At 36.2% G+C, this 27,612-nt stretch overlaps 1 protein-coding gene across 2 annotated transcripts; it reads left to right on the top strand.

The window, feature by feature from the left end:
* The first annotated feature begins 4,867 nt into the window (after positions 1 to 4,867).
* Positions 4,868 to 23,525, top strand: MYCT1 (MYC target 1). Of its 2 annotated transcripts, none has more exons than XM_065732277.1 (2): positions 4,868 to 5,117; positions 22,741 to 23,525. In XM_065732277.1, exons 1-2 carry the CDS (start codon positions 4,868 to 4,870, stop codon positions 23,265 to 23,267), a joined length of 777 nt encoding a protein of 258 aa, XP_065588349.1. In that variant the 3' UTR covers positions 23,268 to 23,525. The 2 variants fall into 2 exon arrangements, with proteins under 2 accessions (XP_065588349.1, XP_065588357.1); XM_065732285.1 differs by having other exon boundaries at positions 4,981 to 5,117; positions 22,746 to 23,525.
* The last annotated feature ends 4,087 nt before the right edge of the window (positions 23,526 to 27,612 follow it).

Genomic DNA, 27,612 nt, shown 5'->3' on the forward strand with positions numbered 1-27,612 from the left:
GAGAAGTAATGAAAAATAATAGCACCCATACCTCACATGTACAGATGATCAAATCTAAGAATGTAATTTTAAGATTTTTAATTGTCCCATAGAGAGGCCAAGAAGTACTGAAAGAAAAATTTGTGTCTACAAATTTTTACTTTAATTTCTGAAATTATATGTTATTCATCTCTTGTCTTTAACTGCCTTTATCCACTGTTTTACACTGTTATATCTTATCCTGAAGGTGGCTGCATTTCACGTGCATATACAATCTTGCAAACTATGACTCACCAGTCCCTACAATGCTTGAATGTTTTTTTCTTCCTCTGGATGTCTCCTGTGTTCAACTCCAAGTCAGGGTAAATTAGGCAGTTTCAAGATTGCAGCTGTTTTGCGCTGCTATGTTTATTTCAGGAAAATATTATGCTACAACACACAATGTGGTTACAATGCATCACAATAATTATTCAGTGAGCGTGCTCCTCCACTAGGTCAAAAAGTCCCTGTTGGAGTTTTTCTAGCTAACTTGATGCTTTGGGTTAGAGACTTCTGACTAGTTAAATGATGTGCTGGAATTGTGAATATGCTTTTGAAAAAATCTTTGTCTTGACAAAAATGTCTCCTAATCGTGTCTCTCCAAACTCCAAAGAATTAAGATGTATAACTACAAGAGAAGCCCACACAGCCCACTGATGGTTCATATACTTACAATGTTCTCCTTTAAATCACCAGTGATGACTCTTATAAAGGATCTTGCATATTATGGGGCGCTCAGAAGAGTGTTAGGATACCTAGAACTGCTGCAATAAGAAGGAAGAGATAGTTGGAAAGGATGGATACTGTGGTCTTCCATCAACGTAAATGTCTGTAGTTGAGGAGAGAAATTCCCTAGAACTCTTGGGTACACTGAGGGAAATTACATTAGACAGACTTGTATATATCCTTCTAAAAACTTTTGGCTGCTTCTCTGCTCAGCAGAGGTGGGACAGACAGCTTGCTGCCAGTATCTCGTTTTTGCAGTAGCTGGTAACAGGCATGATCTAATGAACTGCAGCTTGACATACAAGGCTAGGATGGCAGACTTGCCAACCAACCAACCAGAAAAATGCTCTTTGGTATGCAGAAACGTAGGTATTTCCTTTTCAATATATTGTTTTCCTGAATAGTTCAGGAAGCAATAATTTGCACAATAAAGAGGAAATGCAAATCACATAGACTTGCTTTAATTTAGTTGTGCGGTTTTTATGTACAACAGAGCTGCGATCTGTATGGGTCTCCTTGGAGAAATTGTGCTAAGAATAATTAAAAAATAATGAAACCACACAAGCTAAGTTGGCATACAGGGCATTATGCGTGGACTTTATAGTCTTTAAAACCTGTGCTCATGGTGTTATGAGTAATGTAGCACCTTCTTTTCATGTTTTGTCCTTAGGGTTTCACATTTTCTAAAAAATTGAATGTCTGAAATTATCTTACATTTTCTAGCCAGGATTTTGTTCTTGAAAAATCTAAGATCATTTATATCTAATGCACTCCTGGAAACCAAACTCTTTCCTGATATAGTGACACTACTGCAGCTGCATTTCTTTGCATTAATTGCAAGTGCATCATACTGAAAGGTGTAGATAGACAGCACTTGGAAGTAGGCTATTTAACTTACTGGAGACTGTGTTCTGTAGCAGGAAAACTGAAGAAAACCATGGTTCGATGTAATTGAAAATTGGAGTTATTAAGGATAGTTAATTTGGACAACAGAATTATTTCTTTGTCACATCATGAGCAACCCTTAAAAGGGATAGTTTGTTGGGGGCAGGAATATTTTTCATCACTGGTCAAAGAACATAAATTCCTGAGTTTTAATTCACACATCCGGAAAGCTGTAAAACTATCCAAGGACAAATATGAAGCTGGTGAAACATAAAACAATTAAAGGAAATCCCAGCCTAAATCATAATCTCTAGATAGAAAGTGTCAGAAAAGAAGTTTCACTGGATGCTCATTCTACTCTTTTTCATTGTCTCTTTTTGGTGAAATCTGATTACTTTTGGAAATAAAAAATTGTGAGTTCAGTCAAGAGAATTCAGAGTATATACATAGGTGTCATCAAGAAGTATCAGTAACAGAAAGCAACTGAAAAACTGAGAAGTTCCGATAGAGTTCTCATTTTCTTCTACCAGTGACAGAGAGATGATTCCTCTGTTTAGTGCTGACTGACTGTAGTTAAGATCTGGGTTCAGTTTTTTAAGGCTTCCTCATCATACTCAAATATCACCATGAGCACAGACTCTGCTAAAGCGTCTGTCCCCTTCTTTTCTGTAGCTCCCCTTTAGATACTGAAAGGATGCACTCAGGTCTCCCTGGAGCCTTCTCTTCTCCAGACTGAACAGCCACAGCTCTCTCATCCTGCCTCACAGCGCAGGTGTTCCATCCATGGGATAATTTTTGTGGCACTCCTCTGGATGCACTCTAACAGGTCCATGTCTCTCTTGTACAAAGAACTCCACATCTGGACACAATACTCTAGATGAAGTCTCACCAGCATGAAGTAGAGAGGCAGGATCATCTCTCTCACCCTTCTGGCCATGCATCTTTTAATTCAGCCCAGGATATGGTTGCCTTTCTGGGCTGTGAGGGCACATTGCTGGCTCAAGTCCAGCTTCCCATCCACCTGTACTCCCAAGTCCTTTTCAGCAGGACTATGCTCCATCCTTACATCCCCCAGCTTGTACTGATAGTGGGGGTTGCCATGATCCAGGTGCAAGACCTTGCACTTGGCTTTGTTGATTCTCATGAGGTTCACCTGGGCCTACTGCTCAAGCCTGTCTAGGTTTCTCTGATTGGTATCCCATCCCTTGGGCATGTCAGCCATGCCAAACAGCTTGATGTCATCTGGAATCTTGCTGAGTGTGCACTCAATCCCAATGTCATTGATGAAGATATTAAAGAGTATGGATCCCAGTACTGAGGGACACTACTTGTCACTACATAGATATTGACCACCATGCTCTGGGTAAGATCTCGCAGCCAATTCTTCATCCATTGAACAGTCCACCCATCAAATCCATATCCTTCCAATCTGAGGAGAAGGATGTTATGGGGGACCATGGCAAAGGCCTCATAAATGCCCAGATAAATGACATCAATGGCTCTCCTTTCATATATTTTACCCATTTTTCACAAGTTCTTTTGCACAAACTTGAAATTCTTTTTATAGGCAAAAATATATAATGGAAAGAGTATGAAATTTCTCTGATTCATCTAAAATTTTATTTTTCACAGCCTTCAAAGGTATGATCCAGATAACTTTTGATGCTTTATCTCTGATTTACTGCTCCTGTAAGTTACCAATATAAACAATTTATTTTTGAGAAAGAAGACAGAACTTCCATCCTGTAGTACCGTATCCAGATGTAAACTATCACCCTTCTCACTATTGCTGACTTTTTCAAAAAACATTCAAGTTGATATTTCATATACTTAATTACGTAGAAAATTCAATTATTTGCATGAGTGCCAACGTCCGAACGTAGCTACTTTTCAGATAATTTAAGCTCAGTGTTTAGTCTTAACAAGGATCATCTCAATAGACATATTCGTTAAACAAAATATATCTTACCCTTTTCATATAACAGTTTGCAACAAACCTTTTATTTTTAATATTTCAAACTCTCTTAGAGCAAAAAAAACCCTGATTTTTAGTCATAGTATTCTTTAATTTGTATGTGCTTGTAATCTGTTTTTTAATTGATATCACTACCAAGTTAAAAAAACTAGTATTTCCCATTAGGCTGTATCTTGTTTACTGATATACAAAAATTAGGTTTTATTTTTAATTCAGGTACTTGAATCTGAATTTGGATATTTTGTTTGAAGCACCAATTTTGAAAGTCATCAGTCTTCCATTAATTATCAGTGTACCTTTGCTAAGTATTCTTCATATCTATGTAATAATAAATAAATTAAAAAATCAAAAATTATTGATCAGTACAAAAATACAGGTCAAAATCTTAAGACTTGAGTATTCCTAGATTTTGGAGTTTCCTCATAAAAATAGATGTATTTGATTCTGTTTTGTAATAATGGTCAAACAAAACATCATAGAATTCCCCAAAAAGCAGGCATTTGAAATTCACCAGAGAATGTTTCTGTTAATTGCCTTAAGTATACATCTAGACTTCCATTCATTATCAACTATATATTTAAGAGGGAAATAGCTAAAATTGGGTCCTACAGAATTTTTTACATAAATGCAAATTTGCATGTTATATTGATTCCCATTTGCTCTCCTTATAGTCTGCATCAGTATCCTCAAATATCTTGGCTATTTTTTTAGGGGTGTTACTATTGCTACTATTTATTATTTTTAGCAGCAGTACTTGCACATTCCAACAGGGATTTACCACTATATTGTATTAAAACTATTCAAACAATTAACTCAATGCCTGTTTGTGTTCCAGGGATCTCATAATTTAGGCTGGGGTGTGGAAAGGAAAAGAACTGTTAGAGGTAATTTAAAATACACTCAGTAAAATAGCAGTACCTATTGCCTTGTGAGTTCCTCAGAATAGCTGAGAGTCAGTGAGAGATACTTAACAATCTTCATACCCTAAATAAGTGTACTAATGAAATGGTGATTATTAAAAGCTTCTTTCACATATTTATTCCTTACAGAAAATTACCACTGGATATAAGTGCTTCAGAATGTCTGAGGAAGGTCTTTAACATAGAAGATAAACAAAGGGAAAGAAAAAAAGATTTTGCATTTCTCCAAATATTTTGGGGTTCAAAAAGTCTCAGGGAAGGAGGAGATTTGGTATTGTTCTAAGTCAATTTTCTCTGGCTGAGGAAATGACGAGAAGGAAACTATTTCTCTGTCTCAGGAACCATGTGGGGCTCCAAGATAAGGCAAGCACTTGCTAATTCGAGTTCACAAGCAGGAAATGTGATGCATCCATTTCCTTTCAGACAAACAAAACAGTTCCCTAACAGCACAAAAGCATTACTTCTACCACTAAATCTCATTTGTCCAGAAATCCATTGCTGCACTGTGGACATACTATTTTTTCTCTATCATTTGGATGTTATGGATAAGAACAATACTTACTCACCAATTGCATGGCCACCAAAGTTTTGGGGTAAGGATTTTGTTTCTTATTATAGAATATAATTAAAGTAGATGCTGAGATTAGTTGTTAATTACCTTAAATACATATATTCAAACCTTACATTGGAAAAGAAAATAATGAATAGATTTTACTAGTATTTCTTGCAGTGCAAAAGATTTTTTGTCAAATGTTTCTTTGTCAAAGTACTATCATGAGTTTTTACTAATCAAAGCAGTAGGAAGAACCAGGGCAGAATTGATTGTTTGACAAAGCCCATTACTAAAGTCAGTGAAAAGGTGTGTATTGACTTGTGCATGTTTCAGATCAGGTAGACATTCTCAACTGTTTAATGGATGTACCTACATGGCAGACATGATTTGTTTCATCAACTGATGAAAAATAGATAGCAAAACTGAAATGTTGCAATCTTTGGGATAAACTCCTACTCTTAACAAAATGTAAATGATTGGCAGTTTTTTCATGGTAACTCGTGATCAGATTTCCCTAACATTTTCCTCAATTTATACTTTGCTTCTCATCCATTTTCACTGCTTTCCTTCATCCAAACTTGGGAATGATTAGTTAACTGATATGTATACAGTGTGAAGTGGAAGTATATGTTACACTGAAATTCACTAGATGTAATTAGATTCAGTGAATTGATCCTAAAAGACTTTGCAGACAACCTTTATATTCAAAAAGTTTTATCAACTCATTTATTTACATTAACGTGCATTATCACGTAGCATAAGTATGTATTTTAAGCATGTATCATATGATAGATTTTTATCTTTTACCATTATTATTGAGCAATGGCCCCTTCAAGAATCTGTGCACTGTGCCAAACTAAAAAATAATAAGCATTAACAAATGGGAAATTTTGTTACAAAGAAGCACCCTGGGAAAAAAGTAGGAAATAACTGTATAAAAAGATTTAGAGAAGATCCTTCATTTCCTTAGCATATGAAGTAAGAGTCTGCTGAATGCACGTCACATTTTTCCTGTGCTGACACATATACTTTCCTACTGGGAGGTCACGAGCAACTAGCTTCAGTTTTGTATGTTAGGCTAGAAAGTGGAATAGTGATACTGGATGACTTTTTGAAGCACTTAGAGATTAACAGAGGAAAAAAATACTGTAATTATTGTTTAGTCTTTATGTCTGATGGACTATATATATATATATTTGTAGAACAGAATTACTTGTAATCTAAAACATCACTTTCAGAACAAAAATTGAAATACTTTCATCTGTACTTTAAGAATCCTTTTGTGAAAAATTCTGCCTGTTCTTAATGCAGACTCAATTTTATTCTGAAATAAACCATTCCTTCACTCCCAAGGAAACATTTACAAGAGGTAGGAAAGTTATATACAACTCTAAGATTCACTAACTGTAATGCAAAAAAACTCTTTTTTGCAAGGTGTTCTCCATCTTTGTGAATAGTCAGAAAAGGTACACAAAATGTACTTAAGAAGTGAACTTAATTTAAATTCCACAGCATATTGTATTCAACTGGCTGCACTGGTGCTGCTGTTACTTGGTTATTTCATTTAAGGCTCCTCTCCACATGTGCAAAAACCTGATATTTCAATGCCAAGAGCTGTATCTGACAATACAGAGCAGCACTTGCTGGAGCTGTCTTACAGCAGAAAGGGCCAACATTGGCTCTCACTGGAATTTCTCACCCAGCTTTCCAGGGCCTGACTTGTCTCCAGCTATGACCACCTCCCTTTTGCCTGTACTCTGATAGCAGATTAACCTTTGTGAAGAGCTCATGTCTTGGGAAGTAGAGATGCTTCTTATGTTCTTATTTTTCTGTTAGAGTTTAGAAGAGTTAATAGCTTTCCTCTTCTTTTCCTTTAGATATATCACATGCGGTATACTAGGGAGAGGTACTATACTGTTCTATACAAAGTCAGCATCAGAAGACAATGACTGACATAAACTCACTGTGGGGAAACATTGCTTAAAATGATAGAAGTGTGTTTGCTGACATCCTTGGAGATGCATGAGGTAAAATTAAAACTACACAACTTACATATAAATAAATATATTTTATTAAATGAGTATGCGACATTTGAACTTATTTTCTTGGGATATGGTTTACAGTCTGTTTCTAAGCCACTCACCATGTTGTGCTGAGAATGTGAATACATTACCAAGATGCTGATCCTTTTCCATGCCAGAGTGACTTCTCAGTAGCTCTCAAGGACCCTGCCAATATGTTACCTTCAGAATATGTACAAATGCTTGCTGAGAGGAATTAACATTGTGGGGAAAAAATAAATGCTGTAAAAATTGTTAGAGGGATTTATATAATAATATTTAATTTCTCACAATTCATAAAGAACTTACTGTCCAAATGCTGGTTCTCTATTCTGGAAAACACTGTCCAGTTTACAATGGTAATTTTGTACAACATCTTTTAAGTGATTCTTAGAATTTCAAATCATAGAACAATCTAACTGTTCTCTAATTTTTTGTATGTGAACACACATACATATTTTTACAACTACTTCAGTCCACAGTTTGTTCTTAGAAACACATCAATGCATCTGTATAGGAAAAAAACAGGATATATACATAACTTTATATATATATTATATTATATATAACTCTATATATAAAGTCATGATACATGAATTACTTAAATAGCCTAAATCTTCTATCTCAACACATTTCAACACGTTAAAAAAAATGATAACTTAGTAAAAAATAATACCACCTTTTTGTTTGCAGTTTCAGTACAGTGACAATGACTATGCTGGAGAATTACTAGCATTCTCATTTGCAGATCCTGCAGTGAGTCCTAATCCTTTTCAATTCAGATTTCACTGTCACCATTCTGCAGCATTTTTGAAAAGCTAAATTATGCAGCAGTATAAAACCAAAGAAGCGAAACTACTGCCTAAAATCAATTGTGGCAGAAAGAAACAAAAAAGGAATGTTAATGTTCTCTTTTAGTTTAAATTCATCAGCTTCATGATAGAAGTCCTGACCTTGTGAACAAATACAGTCTGTGTAAAGCATATCAAGAATAGCAGTGGACATGCTAGAGCTCACAGATTTGTTGCATTCCCTGGGATTCTGATTCTCACTTTTTTAGTAGTTCCCTACTACAGAGGTTGCACAAACTCTTCTCATACATATTTAGTGGGTTGTTTTTTTTTTCAGAGAAATTGACTGGGAGAATGCAGGAGCATACCTACTTCAGAGGCCAGCTCTTATGAAGCTGTGTAACCTCTGGCGGCCCTAATTTGCTGTAGGACTCCATACCATGGTACTTCGGCAGAGACAGAAGCACTCAGAAGGCAGGCCCTGCTGCAGTTCAGCACTGTTAGTATCACATGGGACTGTAAACAGAAAATCTGCATTAGATTTTTATTGGTAGTCTCAAAGGAAGATTTGTTGTGGCATTAGCTAAGTGAGAAATTCAGCTTTTGGTACCCATCCATCAACTACTAATGTCATTTTTTATTGTTTTAATATAGCCTTTATTGAGTTCATTTTGATTTGTAAGTTAACAGTGGAAACAAAGATGTTTCGTTTTAAGCAGGAGTGCATTTCTTGTAATTCCTAAAAGCATTTTCAGTCACACACAATTAAATAGAATAAATGGCTTTGAGACAATCCTATTCCTCCTGTGTAAGTGGTAAAATACTTTCAGATCAGGAAATTTAATTTAAGTAGTACATTTGATCAATATGACAACAGCAGAGAGAAAAAAATCAAAGTAGATATTAATCAGCATAAACTTGGATTCTTAGACTATAATCCAGTCTAGTTTTACTCAAGTATCTATTTAAGAAATATAACATTAATTTATTTTCCATTAAAAATATTGAGGAGATTTTTTTCCCCCGAATTAAAGTCCTAGGTGTTATTTGTCTGGTGTATGGAAAAAAAAGGTCATGTGCTAACTGGTCTTCAGTACTTCAAGACTGAGAACTGTCTGACACTGTCACTTAAGGCATTATTACTTGACTTTTAAAAGTAGAAAATATGTTCATTATTAAAAATATAATGTCAAGTTTTGCCCTGTCTTTCTCTTTCCTCTGGCCATCGGTCTTCCTCTCATTAAAATATGCTTATTTGCTTTAAAGAAGCCAGTCTATACACTCTGCTGGAAAATATGAGTAAACAGTTAACAGAAACAATCATAAAAATACTGGGATTGGAAGGGATCTCTGGAGGTCATCTAGTCCAACCCCTGCTCAAGCAGGCCCACCCCAAGTAGTTTGCCCAGGACCATGTCGAAGCAGTTCTGAAGACTTCCACATCCTCTTTGGCTTGAAAGGCTTCTCAACCTGTCTGGGCAATATGTTAATGAGTCTATTCAAAAATGCTGCGTAGTTTTACCAGTCTAGCAATAATAGTGGTTAAGGATTTTGCACCATTCTCTTGTTTTATGAACAGAAGTATTACTTGTGGAGAGCAGCACTTAACAGAAACTATAACACAGCTTTCAAACATAGGTAAGTCCAACCTACGTGGCTAGGTCTCACATTAGTTCCGTATCTCTTCATCTGACAAACAGTGACTACATCCTCAGTGATGACCTTGTCACTCAGACTTCTCAGAGTACCTTTTCATGCACTTTCTCAATGAGTCTATTGTTTGTTTAAGACTTGAATTTCAGAGCCTGATGCCTGGCTCATCAGAGATACTGAGCCAGCAGTTAAGACTTGCAACTCAGGGTTTCACCTCACAGTATGTGACATTGAAATACTTAAATCCTGAGCAAATTTCTATCCCTGTCACAGTGAGAACAAACTGTGTGTAAACAAACCTTCTGTCCACCTCTTCCATTTATTCTTTCCAAGCATATAAATGACTCAGACTTCCATTCGGGTTTGTTATTATGGATTTTCCAGAGCCCTGCTGAGTCTTCATTGCTTACCTACCTTTCCACCATCTACTTAATGTTTTCTCCTTTATTTATTCAATCTTAAGCCTTGAAAATACGAAAGTTGCACACCTCCAAAGCTACCTTTCTGTATACATACCCTTGAGACCTCTAGTAGCAAATAGCAGTTTGTCATTCTTTCCTAGCCTTGTTTTGAAGAAAGTACAATCCAAATGTTGCCATTGATTGGTTTTGGTACATTTTAGTTCTATGTGAACTTGGACAATCCAATATAAATGCAGTCTAATGTAAAAAATAATGAAGAGGTAGGAGAGTTGCAATTCCTAGTTTAGTCAGAAAGCTCTCAGAATCCACTGCTTAAATGGATAGGAAACTTGGGGGAAATAATTGCCTTGAAAACATTTTTTCTTGATCGTTTTAGACTAGAAAATGTTGATCATATATCATTATTTCTCTAAAATACGCAAAATATCATCTGCTCTAGAAAAATCTATTTTATAGATCTATGTTATGATTGTATGACACAGGCTATAATGCAGAAACTAAAGACAGGCCAAGTCCTTAGGTCCACAGGTTTCTCTGACTTTATTAAATAGTACATATATATGTATACCTAGATAATGTGTTTGTAATTGTGTTGAGTGTAGTTAAGGGATACGCATAGCATCCCCCTCCTCCAAGAAAGCTTCCAAAACTGGCCAAAATTTTTATCCAGTTCAAAATGTGATTAAACTCCTGACATAGGAATCTTAACATGGCCTATAATACTTCTTTTTTCCTTAGAAATTGGAACTACTTTATTTTTCTATAATCAACGCGAACTTAGAGCAGGATTGATCCCCAAAAGACATTAGTGAAAATAATCATTCTAGAAGGCAGATTTTAAGTAGGATTTCTGAAAGATAAGACAGCTCATTTCATCACATTTCATGTCTCTATTTGAAAAATATATAACCCTTGGTGACAAGGGTTTGGGTTTAACGAAAAAAGAAAAAAAAACAGCATATGATGGTGAAGCATTAGCAATTACAGCAAACATGTCTTAACATCTGTCCTTTGCTGGTGACATGACAGCAGTGAGTATATGTTCTATAACACTTAGCACTACCAGCTTCTTCTGTGAATTTCTGCAAAAATACAACCCTTGTACATGAGAAATAAAACTATGACTTATGATGTAATAAGAAGGTAGGTGTTGATATCTTCCCCATCACATTTTCAGGGTGTACCATGAATCCATTCTCTCTCTGATGTGTTTGAGAAGTAATGATTTGAAGGTCATATATTCAGTTGAATTTCTTTCTCACATGGTAGTACTTTTTGCTGGATCTGCTGTGCCTGTGTAATTCATGGCCTTCCAGTGTTGCTAAAAAGTACATGAAGCAGCTAAGCAATGGATGCTGTGCTGTGCCTTCTAGTGCTTCTTATGGTGGTGCCAAAATATTGTAGGAAAACAGCACTTCATTTCTGTTTTATCAGGGACAGGAGTCAAGGTCGTATGCCAAATCTAAACATACTCTACCCATACTTATTTCCCTGGGAAACAGAACTGTGTCTTAGCCCTGTGCTGTGTTTTACTTTCTGCCTAGCTGGCTAGTTTTGGTGGTACTGTTATCTATCCAGTACTAGACCATTACTGTTTTATATAAACCTCAAACAAGAATTTGGATCAGACAGATCATATATACCTTTCTCAAGGTTCAGACTATTCTAGTTTTAATATAACTGTGCTTATTTTTCTATCAGTGAAGTAAAAGATTTGACGAAGCTGTGAAACTTAGCATTTCCATCATAGAAGCAGAGGGGATCATATCATTAATCAGTATTTGTGTTCAGGAAGCTAGTATGTAAATCCATTCCAAGGCCTTTAAAGCAGGCTTGTCAGAGAGATAAAAGTAGCTATTAATGAGGGCCCTTATTTTCCCCCCTTGCCGTTCTTCTGGCAAGTCCAAAGAATAGAGTATTATTGAAGATGGATGAAAGTAACAAAACTGTATTATGGGACCAGCCTTATTCTTGTACACTGTCTGTTCCTCCTTGTGTATGAATTATTCTTTTAAAGAGAGTCTGTCATCCTCAGGCTGTTTTATTGCCTCTCAATTACTGCTTCTTTTCTCCTTTCCTCTTCCTTCGCCCACCCCTGCCATCCAACCACTGTTTTATCAAGTATTTAATGATCTTTGTCAGTAAAGATAGAGATCTAAGGTAGTAGCTTGATGAGGCAGTTTCTTGATGGTATTATTTAAATATTAATCAAACAAAAAGTGCATACACATTTTGGCAGATACACCTACTATATTGACTGAGTATGTATTGCTGCTTCTTGTTACATAAAGTGTCTACCAGAAATCTCTGTTTTAGGGAGAGTATATTTCTTTTTCCAAGCACCATGCTACTGAATGAGTTGACACGCAGAGACAATAAAAGAAGGTTTGTACCATACTTTCTGCCCAAGACAAACTTCACACTCAAGTTCCAGAGTCTAGCAGGATTCAGATTCATGGTTAATACATTCTGGGTGTACTGCAATTCTGTCTCTATTCTTCTGGTAGAAATTTTTGAAGGCAAATATACTCAATTTTCCATTTTGCCACTGTAGCTCATTCAACCAGGAGCTGAAAATCTTAGTGAGCCAAATAAATAGCTGTAGGTGGTGCCATCAGCCTAACTCAGAAGATCAGTCTAAAGTGTGCAGATGACATGAGATATCCACAAACAGAAAAGGCCACAAAATATAATCAAGATTTATGAATAAGCCTTTTTTTTTTATTTGTAGGATTGTCTTCATTTCATAACTTTATCTCTTTGATAACTTCTTATTTTCCTGCTTTCAAAGTAGAACCTTCACTTTCTCTGAACCCTAATGAAGGCCACGTAGGCAAATTTTATATTGTATAATTCTTAAGTTTGTATAAATTACGTCTAAATTATGGTCCTAACAGTTCCTAAGACAACAACAACAAAAACTCAAAAGTAATCTATTGCATTTTTGGGATGCTGTAGATTCAATTCCAAGATGATTAATATGTCCCCTTTCTCCTGAGGAGATGGAAAAGAAACTTGGGAGAGTTTGATTTTCATGTAGTAAAAAACAAGATGATCATAACTTCAGAACTGTCTGCTAAATAACTTCAGTTAAAACTACATCAGTAATACAAATATACACAGGGTTGTTATTAAATGATGTCTATGAATTATACAGCAAAATATTTGAGGATAAAAGAACACCCTCTTCAACACAATGCAAAAATTGCTTTGGGCTCTGATGTGCTTACTGAAGGATGCAGACACTGCATTTTCTTCTCAGAAGAGATCCCTGCCTTGCTTCTCTAGCATCTTATTTGCCAGAACATAAATTCTGTTTCAGACATTTTAATTCAGAATCCAGCATCTCAGCACAGACTTATGGGATATTTGACCATTCAACTGTCATATCCTTCTTTTAAACCCTTTGCTTTAAAAATTTCACTGATATCATCTCTCACTTACCCAGTGTAATGGAAGGATGTGTAAACCAAGCAGACACATGACTTCTGTGGAAAATGTGCTTGTTCTGGTTGCACAGATTTTTGTCTTTATCTCTTAATTAGGTCTCCTAGATCACACTGAAGTAGATATTCAGGTTCAGATTTAATGCAAAAGTCTGAAACTGATTAATGGTCACACAGAAAGTACTAGGAGAAAGCAAGCTCAAATTTCTCCATTGCAGATAACTGAAAAGTACAGTACTACCACATATAATTGTACATATGTATGCACAAAATTTCACATTCACTGCAGTATCTGATTTCTGAGGAAGACAAATGCAACAGGAAATTTGTTTGCATTACTAGATGTAGTTCAGATATCTCTGCAGTAAAAAAGAAAAAGATGTATAAAATAAAATTTAATTATATTTATATATATATTTAATAATATATCATAATACTTGAACACCTATTTATTGTATACTGGTCAGTATTATTGAATATTGATCGGTATTCATCAGAGTTCACAAACAGTTCCTCTTCTTCCCAGTCTTCAAATTTGAACAATATTCTGCTTTATTACCACAAGGTTGTGGGTTTAACAATCTCAAAAACAACAGCAACAGGTTATTAATAAAAGACAATAAATAAAACACGAAATACTATTTTCACTGTGAGTTATTTTTGAGCAGGTATAACAAATGCTGAAGCTGTCAGAAGAGTACTCTATGGCAGTATTTCAAAGGCTAAATAGTTCTGAATGAGAAGAGACTTGAGAAATTTAACAGTTTTGGGCCCCAACATATTTCCTTTGTCTTCTTCCAAGATGCGTGTATGTATCAGTTTCATTCTTTTTGTTTAACCTAATATATTATGATGTACATTTGCAATAGAAACTAAGACATATGGAACTGCGACCGATTCTTTCCTGGAAGTAGCTGAGCCACCAGTGAGGAAATGAAACAAGGTCCTGCCTCTTGCTTACAGGAGACACTTTTGAACCAGCTGCAAATGTGCAGAGTTTGCAGCACTTTCAAAAAGCCCTGCTTTTGAGAGTCACCATTTGTAGGATGCACTGTACAGTCTGGAACACCACTCTGATTTTTCATCCTTATAAAATATTCTGTTCTATGTTCTATATTCTTTAGATTCTAATAAAACTTAGGTTGTCAGTATAAACACTTCTCAGCCTTTTGTGTGTTATCACAGTAAGCCTCCTGAAACTATCTGCATTTTTGTTCTCAGATCACAAACAGTAGAATTGCTGTGGTAGGATTGAGAATGATTGCAAAGCATCCCTTGTCCTGTAGGCTTCCCAGTAGTCTGAAAAACATGTGCTTTGTTCTAACTCTGGATTTCTTCTGTTTCCTTGAAGGTAGTTTTTTCTTATTTACTTTTTTTTTTTTAAGAATTTCAAGAAATCCTCTTAAATACTAGAACATCACTCTATCCACTCATCCTCTGTTCATACAGGAAATGATTTTATTCTCAGGCTCTGTAAAATAATCTTATCAATTAAATAATAAAAATAAAGCCATATTGCACTGTGGCAAATTGTGTTTTACTGTTTGATTCAGATCCATGCAGCGGACATTTAGCTTAGACCTGTGCTCTGTTTTTTTGAGGTGGATAAGAATGTCTTGCCAGAGGACTGTGCTCCATATGCAAAAAAGATCACAATTATATTACTGTCTTTGTAATGCATCAGGAATTACAATGAAACCATGCAGTAACAAAGTTTCTATCTCTGTCTGCCCAGAGGAATCTGTGCTTCGTTTCATATGGTTATGCCAAAGGCATGAAATTAAACATGGTGACATCTCTATCTTAGATGTTTCCTTCTGATTATTACAATTACTCTTTATTTTTCATTCCAGTAAAAATCAAATTGCCAGTAATATCAAAGCAACATTATTACATCTGAGTTGGCTTACAGGATTTTGAGATGGCATGTTCTGCTGTTCTGGATTTTTATCACAGTGAATGATAGTAAAAAAATATATATTCTCATAGATGCAGTTCATTCTGGACACCACTAGATAGCAAAAAATAGTAACTGAGTTATAATCATATTTCACAGTCAGCACAAATATCTGCAAAGAATCACAAAAGTATAAACTATACTTAGCAAATCTTCCAAACTTTTATTTATGTTGTGAATTACTGTACCTGACTTTAATGCCTCTGTCAATACCCATTCTAAAGTGCTTATGGCAGCGCAACTCAGAGTCTGAGTTTTCAGGCACTGGATACTTCTCTGTTATACTTCATCCAGATTTTTATTGTTAGGTGTGGGTTTTGTGTGTGTTTTTTTTTTAATTTGTTTAATTATTATTATTATTAATATTTGTCATCTTATTTCATTCGAATTAGAGTAATTTATGTGTTACTTAGATTTCCAACATGAATTTCCAGCAGAGGGCGTTCTTGTTTCTAAGTAGAATTTAACCTGCTTGCAAACAGCTGTTCCCTCTGCTTTTCAAACTGAGAATTCAAAGACACAGACTATGCAATTTTTTTCCCTTGTAAATTTCTTAATATACTTGCAGATAATTCTGGAGCTTTTTTTGCTTGTCTGATCAAAGAACATCTTAGGAAATGCACACAATGATGTCTATTTGGGTCTTAAGTTGTCCCTGCTCTATATTCCTTTTATCTAGAGAAGATTAACTATTTCACAAAAATGTTTGATTTATATATACATATTATAAATTTCAACATTTGAGTGTGGATACTCCACTCATGTAGACTATCTGTTCTGGTTTCTCCCTGTCCTCACAGACAGAAACATCTTTTACAACTTTAATCTGAATTTCTTTTATTTTATTCTTTATTTCCATACTATTTACCTGATTTGTAGTGGACATAAAAGCTTTATTTCCAGCAACAGTTCATTTATAAGAAGTGGGAGAGTTACTTTCTGTGACTACAGAAAATAATCTAGCACTGGCATAGGTAGAATAAAACATTTATGTAACAAGTGGTGTTTGAAGTTAAAATGATTTTCCTTACAGTACAACTATATTATTAACACTTGTGTCCTGCACAGCCTGCTCTTCTTTCAGCTTTTCCAGACCTCACCATCCTCATCTGCTTGCTTCCTGGACGTCACAGGTGCCTGAATCACCTTGTGTTTTAGATGGTCTCTTCTTCCCCTCTTTTCACTAATACCATGTGACCTTTCTTAACATTTGCCATGACTAAGACCACAGCTGTCTGCTTTCACAAAGCAACCGATTCGCCCACCCAACTGAATCATAGACTTCCTACAAATGATTAATGAGAGGCTGGTTTGCTAATATAATTAGTGGCAACAATCAGGAAGATAGTAATGTTAACACTTATCAGCTGCAGAGAAATTGTTTTTTTCTGAACTCAGTATAACAGCAGGATAAGAGCTGGATTCTGTTACCAGTCTCAGCATCAAGCTAAGTTTTCTTGGAACTCCTAGAGCTGATATAAAATTACTTCAGATCTTCTATGCTAGTGAAAAAAATGGTAACCCTTTTGGGTGTAGGGTGTTCCCCTTGTCATGCTCACTGCTTGGGATGTGTGAGGAGAAGCAGTTCCAGCTCTTCAAGCTTATGTATGCATATTTACTAGAGCTGCGGGAAGATCTTGAGAGTTCATTAAAACTTTGATATGTTTGGACTGCTCCTGCTTGGTTTTGCATGAATCAGGCTGTGTTACAAATATTCACTATTGACTGTTGAATTTCACTTCGATAAAGCAAACAGTATCTGAATCTTTCTTACTTGTCAGGTTATCAGATTTGTCATTCATAAGTGTAATTTATACTTAAATACACTAGCTGGTGCTCTGCACTAAGATTTGTGGTGCTCAGGAATGAATTCCCATTCCAGTTTGTAATTTTTTGTATCATCTTTTGTCACTGAGTGTTCATTTTGAAAAGAAAAAAAAATGGTGAGCAGAAACAGAGCTGAATTTCCATATGTCTGAGATTAAAGCCTCTGCCACTTTTCAGGGTGTTTCACCTTTGGGACATGGCAGTGTGTATGCAAGTGTATATGCATGTAGGGAGAGGACTTCTCACTTATTTGGACAAATTTTTAGTCACTGACATGTGGTATGGCACAAAAGAAAGAGTTCATAAAAAATTTGAGAAAAAAAAACATTAAAATGAAAAAAATTAGAATTCTAAATTTGAATGGAAAATACAAAAATAGCTGTCTTTCAGAATACAGCATAGTATTATGTTCTGCTATTTCTCATTTTTTAAACAGCTGAAATCAAGATATTTGTAGGTGATGTGTTCTGAAAACAAGCTTGCTTGATCCCACATGATATAAACTTTGCATATCATGCACATATTGAGCAAGTGAAAGGAAAAACAAATGGGAAGACTACTCTCAGTTATTGACATAAATGAGAAGGAACATGAACTAACATAATATGCACAAGACATCTTTATAGCAAGCTAAGTTCTAATGCAGAGCAATGCCATTCTTGACTAACAAACTACCTTACCTTACCTTACCAACTTTGACTTCTAAAACTACTGAATTACTTCTCTTTTAATGAAGAAACCACAAAAAAAATTAATAGTTCTAAAACATTAAGAAGTTTGCACTATTTAAGTCATCTACTAGATCTACAAGTCATGATCTACAATTCATCTACCAGAGATCAAATATATAGCCATCATCTCATCATAAGGATGTTATCTACCACCTTACACTTGGCAATAGAATGTTCAGAACAGATGGTTTAAAGATTGACTGGCTCACTTTTAGTAATCATAGGAAATGATGCAGTACAGATTCAAGTTATGCTTACGCTGAATGGTGCTTTTCCATCTCTCTGTTCTTCGCCTTCAGTACTCTTCCCCCTCTTTCCCCTGTTGCCCTGGTTCTTACCCTGGGAAGCTGTCTCTGAAGTTGCTATTTTCATGATTTTGAATGGTATTACTATCCTTTTACGTACTCTTCCAGCTGAAGAGATTGCACCTGTGTACATTTGTGAACACAGAGCCAGGAGAACTGTGGGTCTGCACACAATTAACTTTTCATACTGGTGAATTTATAAGACTGTAGGAAATAAGCAGGTACAGATGATTTCCTAATTTCAGGGAGCAGAATTCTTTTCCAGCTTTTACATAGTCAGTGTTGATGGCAGGATGGAGACTTCTTGGGAAAATTCTTATGTTTTATTGGAAAAAAATCTGGAGTGAAACTTAAATATTCTTCAATGCATGTGTGTTTTAAATTCAAAGAAATATCTTGCTATCTGTTATGGAGCACAAAAATGAAAGGAAAACTAAATCCTTACCAAAGTAAGACATTGACACAAGTATGTCTTCATGAGTTTTGCTAAGCTCCATTATATATGCAGGATCTTCCAGCATGAAATCTATTTTGTGAAATGTTTGGTTGATCCAAGAACTGACAAGTCAAGGTAAGGACTGTGTTGTTAATTTTCTGGTCAAATATACCCAATATATTTCTTCTCAGAAGACTTGCAAATTGATTGTCTTGCTTCTGATGCCCAAAATTGGATGGGAAGAACTTGTTTCAAAAGCACCTTGTCAGACATTCTGCCATCATTACTAATAATACGTCTAAATTTCTTCTGTGTGGATTCTACTGTGTATTAAGGACTTGCTAGAGACTATAAATGTGATGGAATGCATAGTAATGCTTCAGGCATATAACTCATGGAATCATAGAATCATTTTGAATTCGGGGTGATCCTTAAAGGTCATCTAGTCCTACTCCCTTGCAATGGACCAGGATACCTGCAGCAAGATCAGGTTGCTCAGGGTGCCATTCAAACTGGCCTTAAATGTCTTCAGGGACAGGCTATCCACCACCTCTTTGGGTGACCTCTTTCAGTGCCTCACCAGCCTCACTGTAAAAATTTTTTTTCTTCTATACAGTCTAAATCTCCCACCTCTTAGTTTTAAATCATTTCCTCTTGTCCTATCAGTGTCTCTGCTAAAGAGTCTGTTATAAAAGGCTTAAAGAAATGTGCAACAACTACAGTAGAAAAAAAATGAAAATAAAAAATAAAAAAGTAGATTCTCTGATCTTTTTGACATTAATACAGTGGAGGGACCATAGATAAGAAAGCTGATGAAGCTAATGTATCAAATTATCAATCTTGCAACAGGCTTGGATTATGCTTTGTTTCCTTTCATTTCTGACATTGGACCAGGAAGTCTCATTGTTTTTCATTGTTTGAAAACTTTTATCCTTTGTCTCAGCTGCTCTTAAGGATCAGAGGAGGTAAGAATCAACTGAGATGAGATACCCAATCTTTTCTGTTGTAACATAAACAAATAAAGTGTGAGTAGCCTGAGAAGTATACCGTTTAAAACACATTTAGAGGATCAGCACCAAGGGAGTTAGTGTCAGCATCCCTACCTCATCCCTAAATTTTTTTTTTCCACTCTTTTTCTAAAAGCAGAGAACAGAATGGCAAGCACAGCCCTCAGTAAACCACAGGATACTGTAACAGCGCCCTAGGAGACACATCTAGCAGTATTGCACTTGCTCTCCTGAAAGGCTAGATCTGCCCTGGCACTGCCCAGATTAAGGATGAGAAAAACAACTCTGTAAAAGCCAGCTGTTCCCCTGACAATCACAGGTGCAGCAAGTCCTGCTCTGCCTTTGATCTTCTTCTCTGTTTTGTAGTATTTTCTCCAGTGCATCTCAGGGCTGTGATCACTGGACATTCTAAAGAGGAAATCAATGAGCATAGATTCAGTGTGAGTTTTTAGAACTGAATTACATTTCAGCGAAATTCATTCTCTTCAGGGAGTCAACAAAAAATAAGTTTGGCCTATTAGCGTGCATCCACTGAAGTCAGGAATAGTCTGGGAAGAGAAAGAATAAAGTACAAGTAACCCATAGATCTAGTGATATTTCTGTAATAGGAACTAGAAGAATCAAATGTAGATACAAATTGAATTGAGACTATATGAGTTACTACACAGGGACTGCAATAATCAGACTCAGCCCAGCTGAGTTTCCCCAAGGAATAAGTTGACCCTCTATTTTTTGCATTCAAATATAGATGTAGAAAAATAAGAGAATAAAAGAAGTCAAAGGAAATGAAGGTACTATCAAAAAGGATAATTGCTTTTGCTGTACCTTTAGCACAGGGGAACTGCACGTGGGTAGGACTGAAGAGCTGCACTCAATACCTTTGTCAATTCCCTCAGCTGCTTTTAACTGTGAAGCATTGATTAGATTGTGCAGGTGGTGAAAATTATGGCTAGAGGGATGCAGGGACAAACCCTTGCCAGAGACAAACATGATGGTTTGTCTAACAGAGCTTTGCGTGAGCCTCACAGAAAACACCTTTTCCTCTCTATTGGAGTCAGGAGCCCAAATAGGAGAAGGTATATTGGGAAGAAGCAGAGACCCTGGTGCTTGGAAGATTTCTTGACCATCACAAAATACAACAATGTAACTAGTATCCAGGCAAGTTGTGAAGGAAATCAACCTAAGAAAGGATTAGCTCTTGCTCTCCGTTCCCATAGCTGTGCTGGGACAGGATTAGGGATGCTAAGACTGCAGCTCTGGTCTTTGGGAAGTGCTGTTTTTAGAACATCTCCTGGGTTCTCCTCACTGAGGGTCACCAAGATCTGTCTCTTCCTTACCATCTTCAGGAGTATGAGGAGGAATTTGCAGCAATAAAAGATGGTAAACACATTAAAATAGCCTAATAAGACTTTCTGACATGAAGAAAAAGGGCACAGTAAGGCCTGCCATTTCTCTGAAGATATCTTTATGAAGTGCAGAATCATGTGTCTGTCAAAAGGCTGCTGATGGTGACGGGGCTTTGATCTGTGGTCAGGAGTTGCAACATAGGATATTGCTGTCCATGAGTTCCTGCAGAAAGCAAAACAAACAGTTGTCCTTTGGCTGCTGTTTGCCCTGTCAAGGGTTTCTTAGTTTTAAAAACAAAGGCTTGAAGAAAAATATTTTGAGGTCAAGTCTGATCCACCTCTGATCAAAAAACAACAAAGTGTTTCTAAGCAGGGAGATATGCATTGCAAAAGTACCCCATGCTTTATCTACATCTCTATTCTGCCATTTGCAAAATATTGTGATCAGAAACATATCTGAAAGCAGAGGTTACATGAAGGGAACTGCAGGATTGTCTAGCCATCCAAAATGCCAATAGCTTAATTAGGATTTAAATTTTCTGGGCCTCCTTACATTTTCATCCATCGTAAAAAGTACAAAGTGTATAAACTTTTCAGTACTGTCAGCGGTACGTAGTAATGTTGGTGCTGTCTAAAACCCTTCACTGAAGGGAGAAAGGAAGCAATAAAATAGATAAGGAATTCCTTCCTTATTCCTTTGCATTTTCCTTTTAAACAGAAGTGTTTCACAAGTATCATAACACAGAATAAACATTTCAAATATTTCTATGGCTCTCTTTGCATCATTGGTGGTCAACACGGAGTTGCATCTCATTTGTGAACTAAACTCTTCTTACATGTTTAGGGGATCTGTAAATGTTTTACATTCTTTTCAGGCCTTATTCTAGACTATAAACGTATAAGTTTTCTAAAGTACCTGACCTATTAGAAAATCTTATTCCTCTACACCTATGAAACCATGTAGGGGAGAAAATGACACTCGTCATATTCTTTTTAATTTTCAAGTCTCTTAATGCTTTATTTTCCTCATGGGAGATCAGTGCATTTTCAAATTCAGCATGGGGGATGGGAAATATTCAATGGACTCAGTATTACTAATAGTTATCTTTGACCTAAAGCATTTAGGATATGGTAATCTACACTAATTATTATGAGGTTTTAAGGTATCTTTTTTTTCAGCAGTAAAAGTCTGGGATGTGATGTCCTGTTGTAATAAATACAGGGCTTAATCCACCAAGAACATGGATATATCTCACTTGTAATAGGTAAGTTAGTAGACACATACACATAGAACATAAATATCTATGAAAAGGATGGTAAGCCTCCATAAATCCACACTTTGTATTGCTCACAGAAGAAATAGCTTGGTAGTTTCATAAGCACATCTTTGGGGCTTCTTGGTGGCCATTTATGAGGCTACATTTCCCTTGCATTGGTACAGAGGCTGGTATTAAATGCAAGCTACTTTCTGGACATTGTTGAATTCTACAAGCTAAATAAAAAATACCCTGTAGCAAGGACACTATGATTTTCTGTGTTAGTACTGTAAAGTTTCACATATTATGCAACAATATGTGTAGGTTTGCTCACTTTTAAGAAAGCTGCCACGTTCAAATCATTTTCAGGCAAGGATAAGCTTCAGATCTGAAGTAACCTTACTGTGTATTTTTATTATATTTCAGAGCAGATAACAATAGCCTTCACAGTGTCCATGTTGATCGGACTAGTGATTGGAGGGGTCATCTGGGCCTTGTTCACCTGCTTGTCCCGTCGCAGAGCTAGTGCCCACATTTCCCAGGGCAACTCTTCACCCTTCACTCGCCGGTCCAGACCCAGCTCTCACTCTGCTAGCAGGACTGGATTTTATCGTAACAGCAGCTGTGAACGTCGGAGCAACCTCAGCCTGGCCAGCCTCACCTTCCAGCGGCAAGCTTCCTTGGAGCAAGCCAACTCTTTCCCCAGGAAGTCTAGTTTCCGTGCATCCACCTTCCACCCTTTTCTGCAGTCTCCTCCCCTCCCTGTGGAGACAAACAGTCAGCTGATCACCCTCACTCCCACCAACACTACTACAACCCTCGTGGGAAGCACAACCAACAGTTTAAGCCGACCCGAATTCCACTGGTCTAACAATAGCCTCCGCATCTGCCACTCCACTCAAGCTCCTCCTCCTGCATATGAAACCATCATAAAAGCATTCCCAGACTCCTGAGATAAGTCCTTGCTGCAAACACACACAGTCATTTCTGGAGGAACCTCAATCATCTCGATCAGTTTTCCGTGTATGCTGAAGATCTCTAAGAAGTCTCCAGCTGCTGTGACACATTGTGGAGGGCATGTGCACTGCCAGGAGGCAGGTAGTGCTGATCTTTTAGTGAGCTATCTCCCACCATCCAGTGAATTACCTGTTTTTGCACTACTTACTCTAATTTACCGCTTTGCAATGTGCTTACATATTTCTACTGCTGCATTGTAACCACTGCATTTATTTTTCTTTAGAGGAAAGAAAATGCTGCTGCACTAAAAAAAATGGATCATTTCTTGAAGAGAATTTTAGGAATTACTGATACAGACATTTTTGCAAATTTCACTATCCTGTTCATTTTTAAAAAGCAAACAAACAAATCAAAGTTCTGGTTTTATGCAATTTCCCAAGGATATTAAACTTTCACTGAACTCTTCCATTAACCATCTTCTTGCTATAGCCACACAATTTCTAACTGAAGAACCTTAGAGAAAGACCATGTAGAAGATTTAACATCACAGTCCCATCCATGGTTCTGTTGATTATAGAGGACCTTAAAAGATGCCATGATAGAGTTGTTTGTATGAAGTTCCTCACAGTATGGGAAAAATGTTGAGGTCTATCACCCTTCACGTAAAGAAAAGTTTTAGAGAGCATACTAAGTACTTGGTAACGATCTTAAAGAATTTTCTATCTACTGCCAGTGGAAGAAGTATCCACCTTTTAATGCCCAGTGAGGCTGTATGGGAGCAGAAAACATCAGATATCTCATTTTTCTGGTTCTGGTTATCAAGAAAAACTTGAATGAGAACTATTTTTTAAATTGTTTCCTGTTTTGCTGTGAGAGAGCTCATTTCCTTATTTAAAAACTGTATTTCTCAAATTGTACTGATTTTTAATTCTTCCTGGAAAGTTATTCACTGAAGTTTTGTCTTTCACTAACTCAGTATTTTAGACATTTACAGCTGAACACTGGTATTGTACAACTGTGTGGAATATGAAGATAAAGATGGGATATTTAGTTGAGGTTAACTTACATTCTTGACTGTTAAACGTGTTATGTCAAGCCAGACCCTGGTTTAGTTGAGACGAATTGCACTAACATGAGAAGTTCAGGATTTGGAATTAACACAGATAGATGGGGGCAGTTTTAAAATCTATTATATCAATTTCCTGTTAAATCTTACACATTTGAATAAAGGTGAAAGAATTTCTACAGGTGGGAGAAGAGTTCACTCTTCACTCTTCTAAGTGAAGAGTTTACTCTTCACTTAGAAAAAGACATTTAATTCCTAAATATGTTTGACAGCTACAAGCTGCAGTACCTCTGATCCTGACGGTTTGTTCCTGTGCTTCAGCAGAAGGCCTACATCCTTACCTGTTCCCTGGGAGGGTCAAGGATTCAGCAGCCTTTGAGAATGTACAGAATGCTTTACAACTTGCCTTGCAGCCTTTTGGTGGCTAGCAGCATACATGTCTCTACAGAGTTCAGCATCCTTTGTGTAGCACTACTACTGATCTCTTAACTACAATATTTCAGCCACAAATCTTTCCTTTTGCAAATGTTGCTACAAACACTGAACTTACAAGTATTACTTATTATAAAATACAAGTATTCTTTCTTATAAAAACGAGTTATTCTGCATTTATTTACAGACTGGCTTTCACATTTCATTTTTAGAGTACAATATTTTTTTCCCTTCTAGAGGAATGTATGTCAATAGTAGAACAACCACTTACTGTGTTTACAGAGTTTCATAGCTTTCATTCACTTTGAGTTCCAGTACACTGAAGACTTGCTGATAAGGCTGCAAAAATATATTTGGCTAATCATAGGCTACGATCTTAAAAAAAAGGCCACTGGGAAAAAAATAAATAAAAGGTTTTGTTATTTTTTTCTTTAATAATTTTTCTTCTATAGTTTTATTGAGTCTGATGAACTTCATTGCATACACAAGTGCTTTCACAGTGTCCCAGCTCTAGAACAGGAGAAGCCACCATTTCTGACATGCCTTCAAAAAGCAAAGTTCACACCTGCTCCCTTTGCATATTGAGTTTGGTGGACTATTTAAAAAGGCAGCTTAGCCTATGGAGTGTACCTAACTGGACAAAACTGCTTCATCCTTGAGAGAAATCATTCCAGACAAGTGATTTTTTTACTCTTGGTTTAAGTTGCAGATTGCATATTTCCTCAGCATATTTTATATATTATAGTATATTTAATATACAGTGTAGACAGTGAAGTTTAAATGTACTGTATTTTTTTGTCTTGAACTCTACACTGGAAATCAAAATATCTTTTATTTATCCCTAAGATTAGGGAGATTAAAACACAGATCGATGCATAACCAGAAGGATTGTTGGATATCAGTTTTAACAATATCTGACGTTGCTGTTTATGTGCTCTCCAGAAGATGCAGAATGTGAAATAAAGATAGGTGTTAAAATCTTTATTTCATGGGTTTTATTTTTTCACAAATCAATGTGTTGACTTTTATAAAAAAAATTCTTAAATGGAAGCGTACTATCCTGAATTATTCAAGCTGATATAGTTGGAAATGTTAATGGAGATTTGATCCTTCCTCTGCTCTGTAGAGAGACAGACCATAGATGATGATATTACAGGAAGGTAGCATTGGAATGTGCCATATTAGAACATATTCTAAAGACTGCATGTGAAAACTAAAACACTTGCAACCAATCACATTAGGATCAAAACACATAGCATAGGACCTTCAAAATGAACTGCAGAGTTCATGGATCACATATTATAATTATAATTAACATAATAATTATGTAATAATTGTATCAAAAGATTATTTGTCATTTATAGCCTTTGGTTACAATACAAAATACAAGGAGGAAGAACTGACTTTTTTTTGAAGTATTTCTGTAGATTTCAATGCACTTACAAGCAAAGAATTAAGCCTCACAAAGGTTTTGTATATAACATTTTTTAACAGTGAGAAGCAGTGATTAAAGGGTATGAACAGAATCACACAGGAAGGAACAGACAAAACTGATCATCCTGATGTCATGACACTTTGTCCTGAAGTGAATAGAGCTACTTCTTTTCACAAGGAGAATTTTTTTTTAATTGACCAGATGCACAGAAAGTATTTCTCTAGTTCTAGTTTAATACAGAAAACAAAATTTACCAGCTCTTTTCCCTAGCCTTGTTATGTTCCAATGTATTTGCAGAAGTAGCTTGTGAAATATTTCTTGACTTCCCTACCAAAGAATTTCTGATTATCTCTTAAGACAATTACTGATCTTCATAACGTAACACACTGAACATGCAGAACCCTTGCCAAAACAATTTTTTAAAGTTCAGTTGCAATTTACCATGAATTTTTTGAGTCATCTCAACATTCATTCTTAAGCATAAAATGAAAACCACATTTACTGGAAATATCCTCTTGGAACTGAAATGACACATGCCAGATCCCTGACCTATAGGCACTTGATAAAATTAGGTGATGTCTATGATGCAGTACAGCTTCTGGGAAAAAAAAAAAAAGAAAATACTAATTGGAAATTTACCTCTGCCAAGTCCAGAACAGATTAAGAAAAAAAAATGCTGCTGGTATAGCTTCACAAAACAGAGAGCAGAATTCTAAAAATCAGCAGTGACATCACTGGAACCTCAGACCTCACTGTGCTAGGTGGTGACTGTCGCATCCTGTGCTTTTGCCCACAAATACGGTCTGAAAATACAACTTGACAGAGAAGTCTGGTTTCATGTCTCCTTTCTCCTTTTAACTTTCATGGAAGCTCTTGGCTCCCATCAGATTTATGACAACATTACTGCATGAGGGTGGCAGTGTCTGATGGGCACGAACTGGATAGTAGAGCTATTTTTGTAAATGTTTCCTGTCTGCTTTTTGTGTGGTGTTCTGCTACAGAGACATGGCTTTTTTTTTTTTTTTTTTTATCTGTTTAGGAGCAGAATCAAGTGGCTGCACTCTGAGGGCCAGTAAAGAGCAATTGTGCGATTTTAGAGCAAAGAATTCTCTTAAACAAAAGTAGATTTATTGAGAAATTTACTATGCAGAGTGATGGGTTCAAGATCGCAAGAAATTAGATTTGCTAATTTAGGACAGAACTCTCTGATGTGCCTATGAACACGGACAATATGGAAATGCATTGGAATGCAAAACTGCAAAATCATTCTTACCTTGTTCAGGAATTACCTGCATCAATATCAACTGACTTTATTTTATGGTGGCACATTACTGACTACACAGGAAAGGAGATACCATGTTCTTGTTTCGGCTTGCCAGTAGCACACATCACAGCTGGCAGTACTTTG

Source organism: Cyrtonyx montezumae, unplaced genomic scaffold (genome assembly GCF_038088225.1).
Source record: "Cyrtonyx montezumae isolate F1298 unplaced genomic scaffold, pur_monq_1.0 scaffold_0, whole genome shotgun sequence".
Classification (NCBI taxonomy): Eukaryota; Metazoa; Chordata; class Aves; order Galliformes; family Odontophoridae; genus Cyrtonyx; species Cyrtonyx montezumae.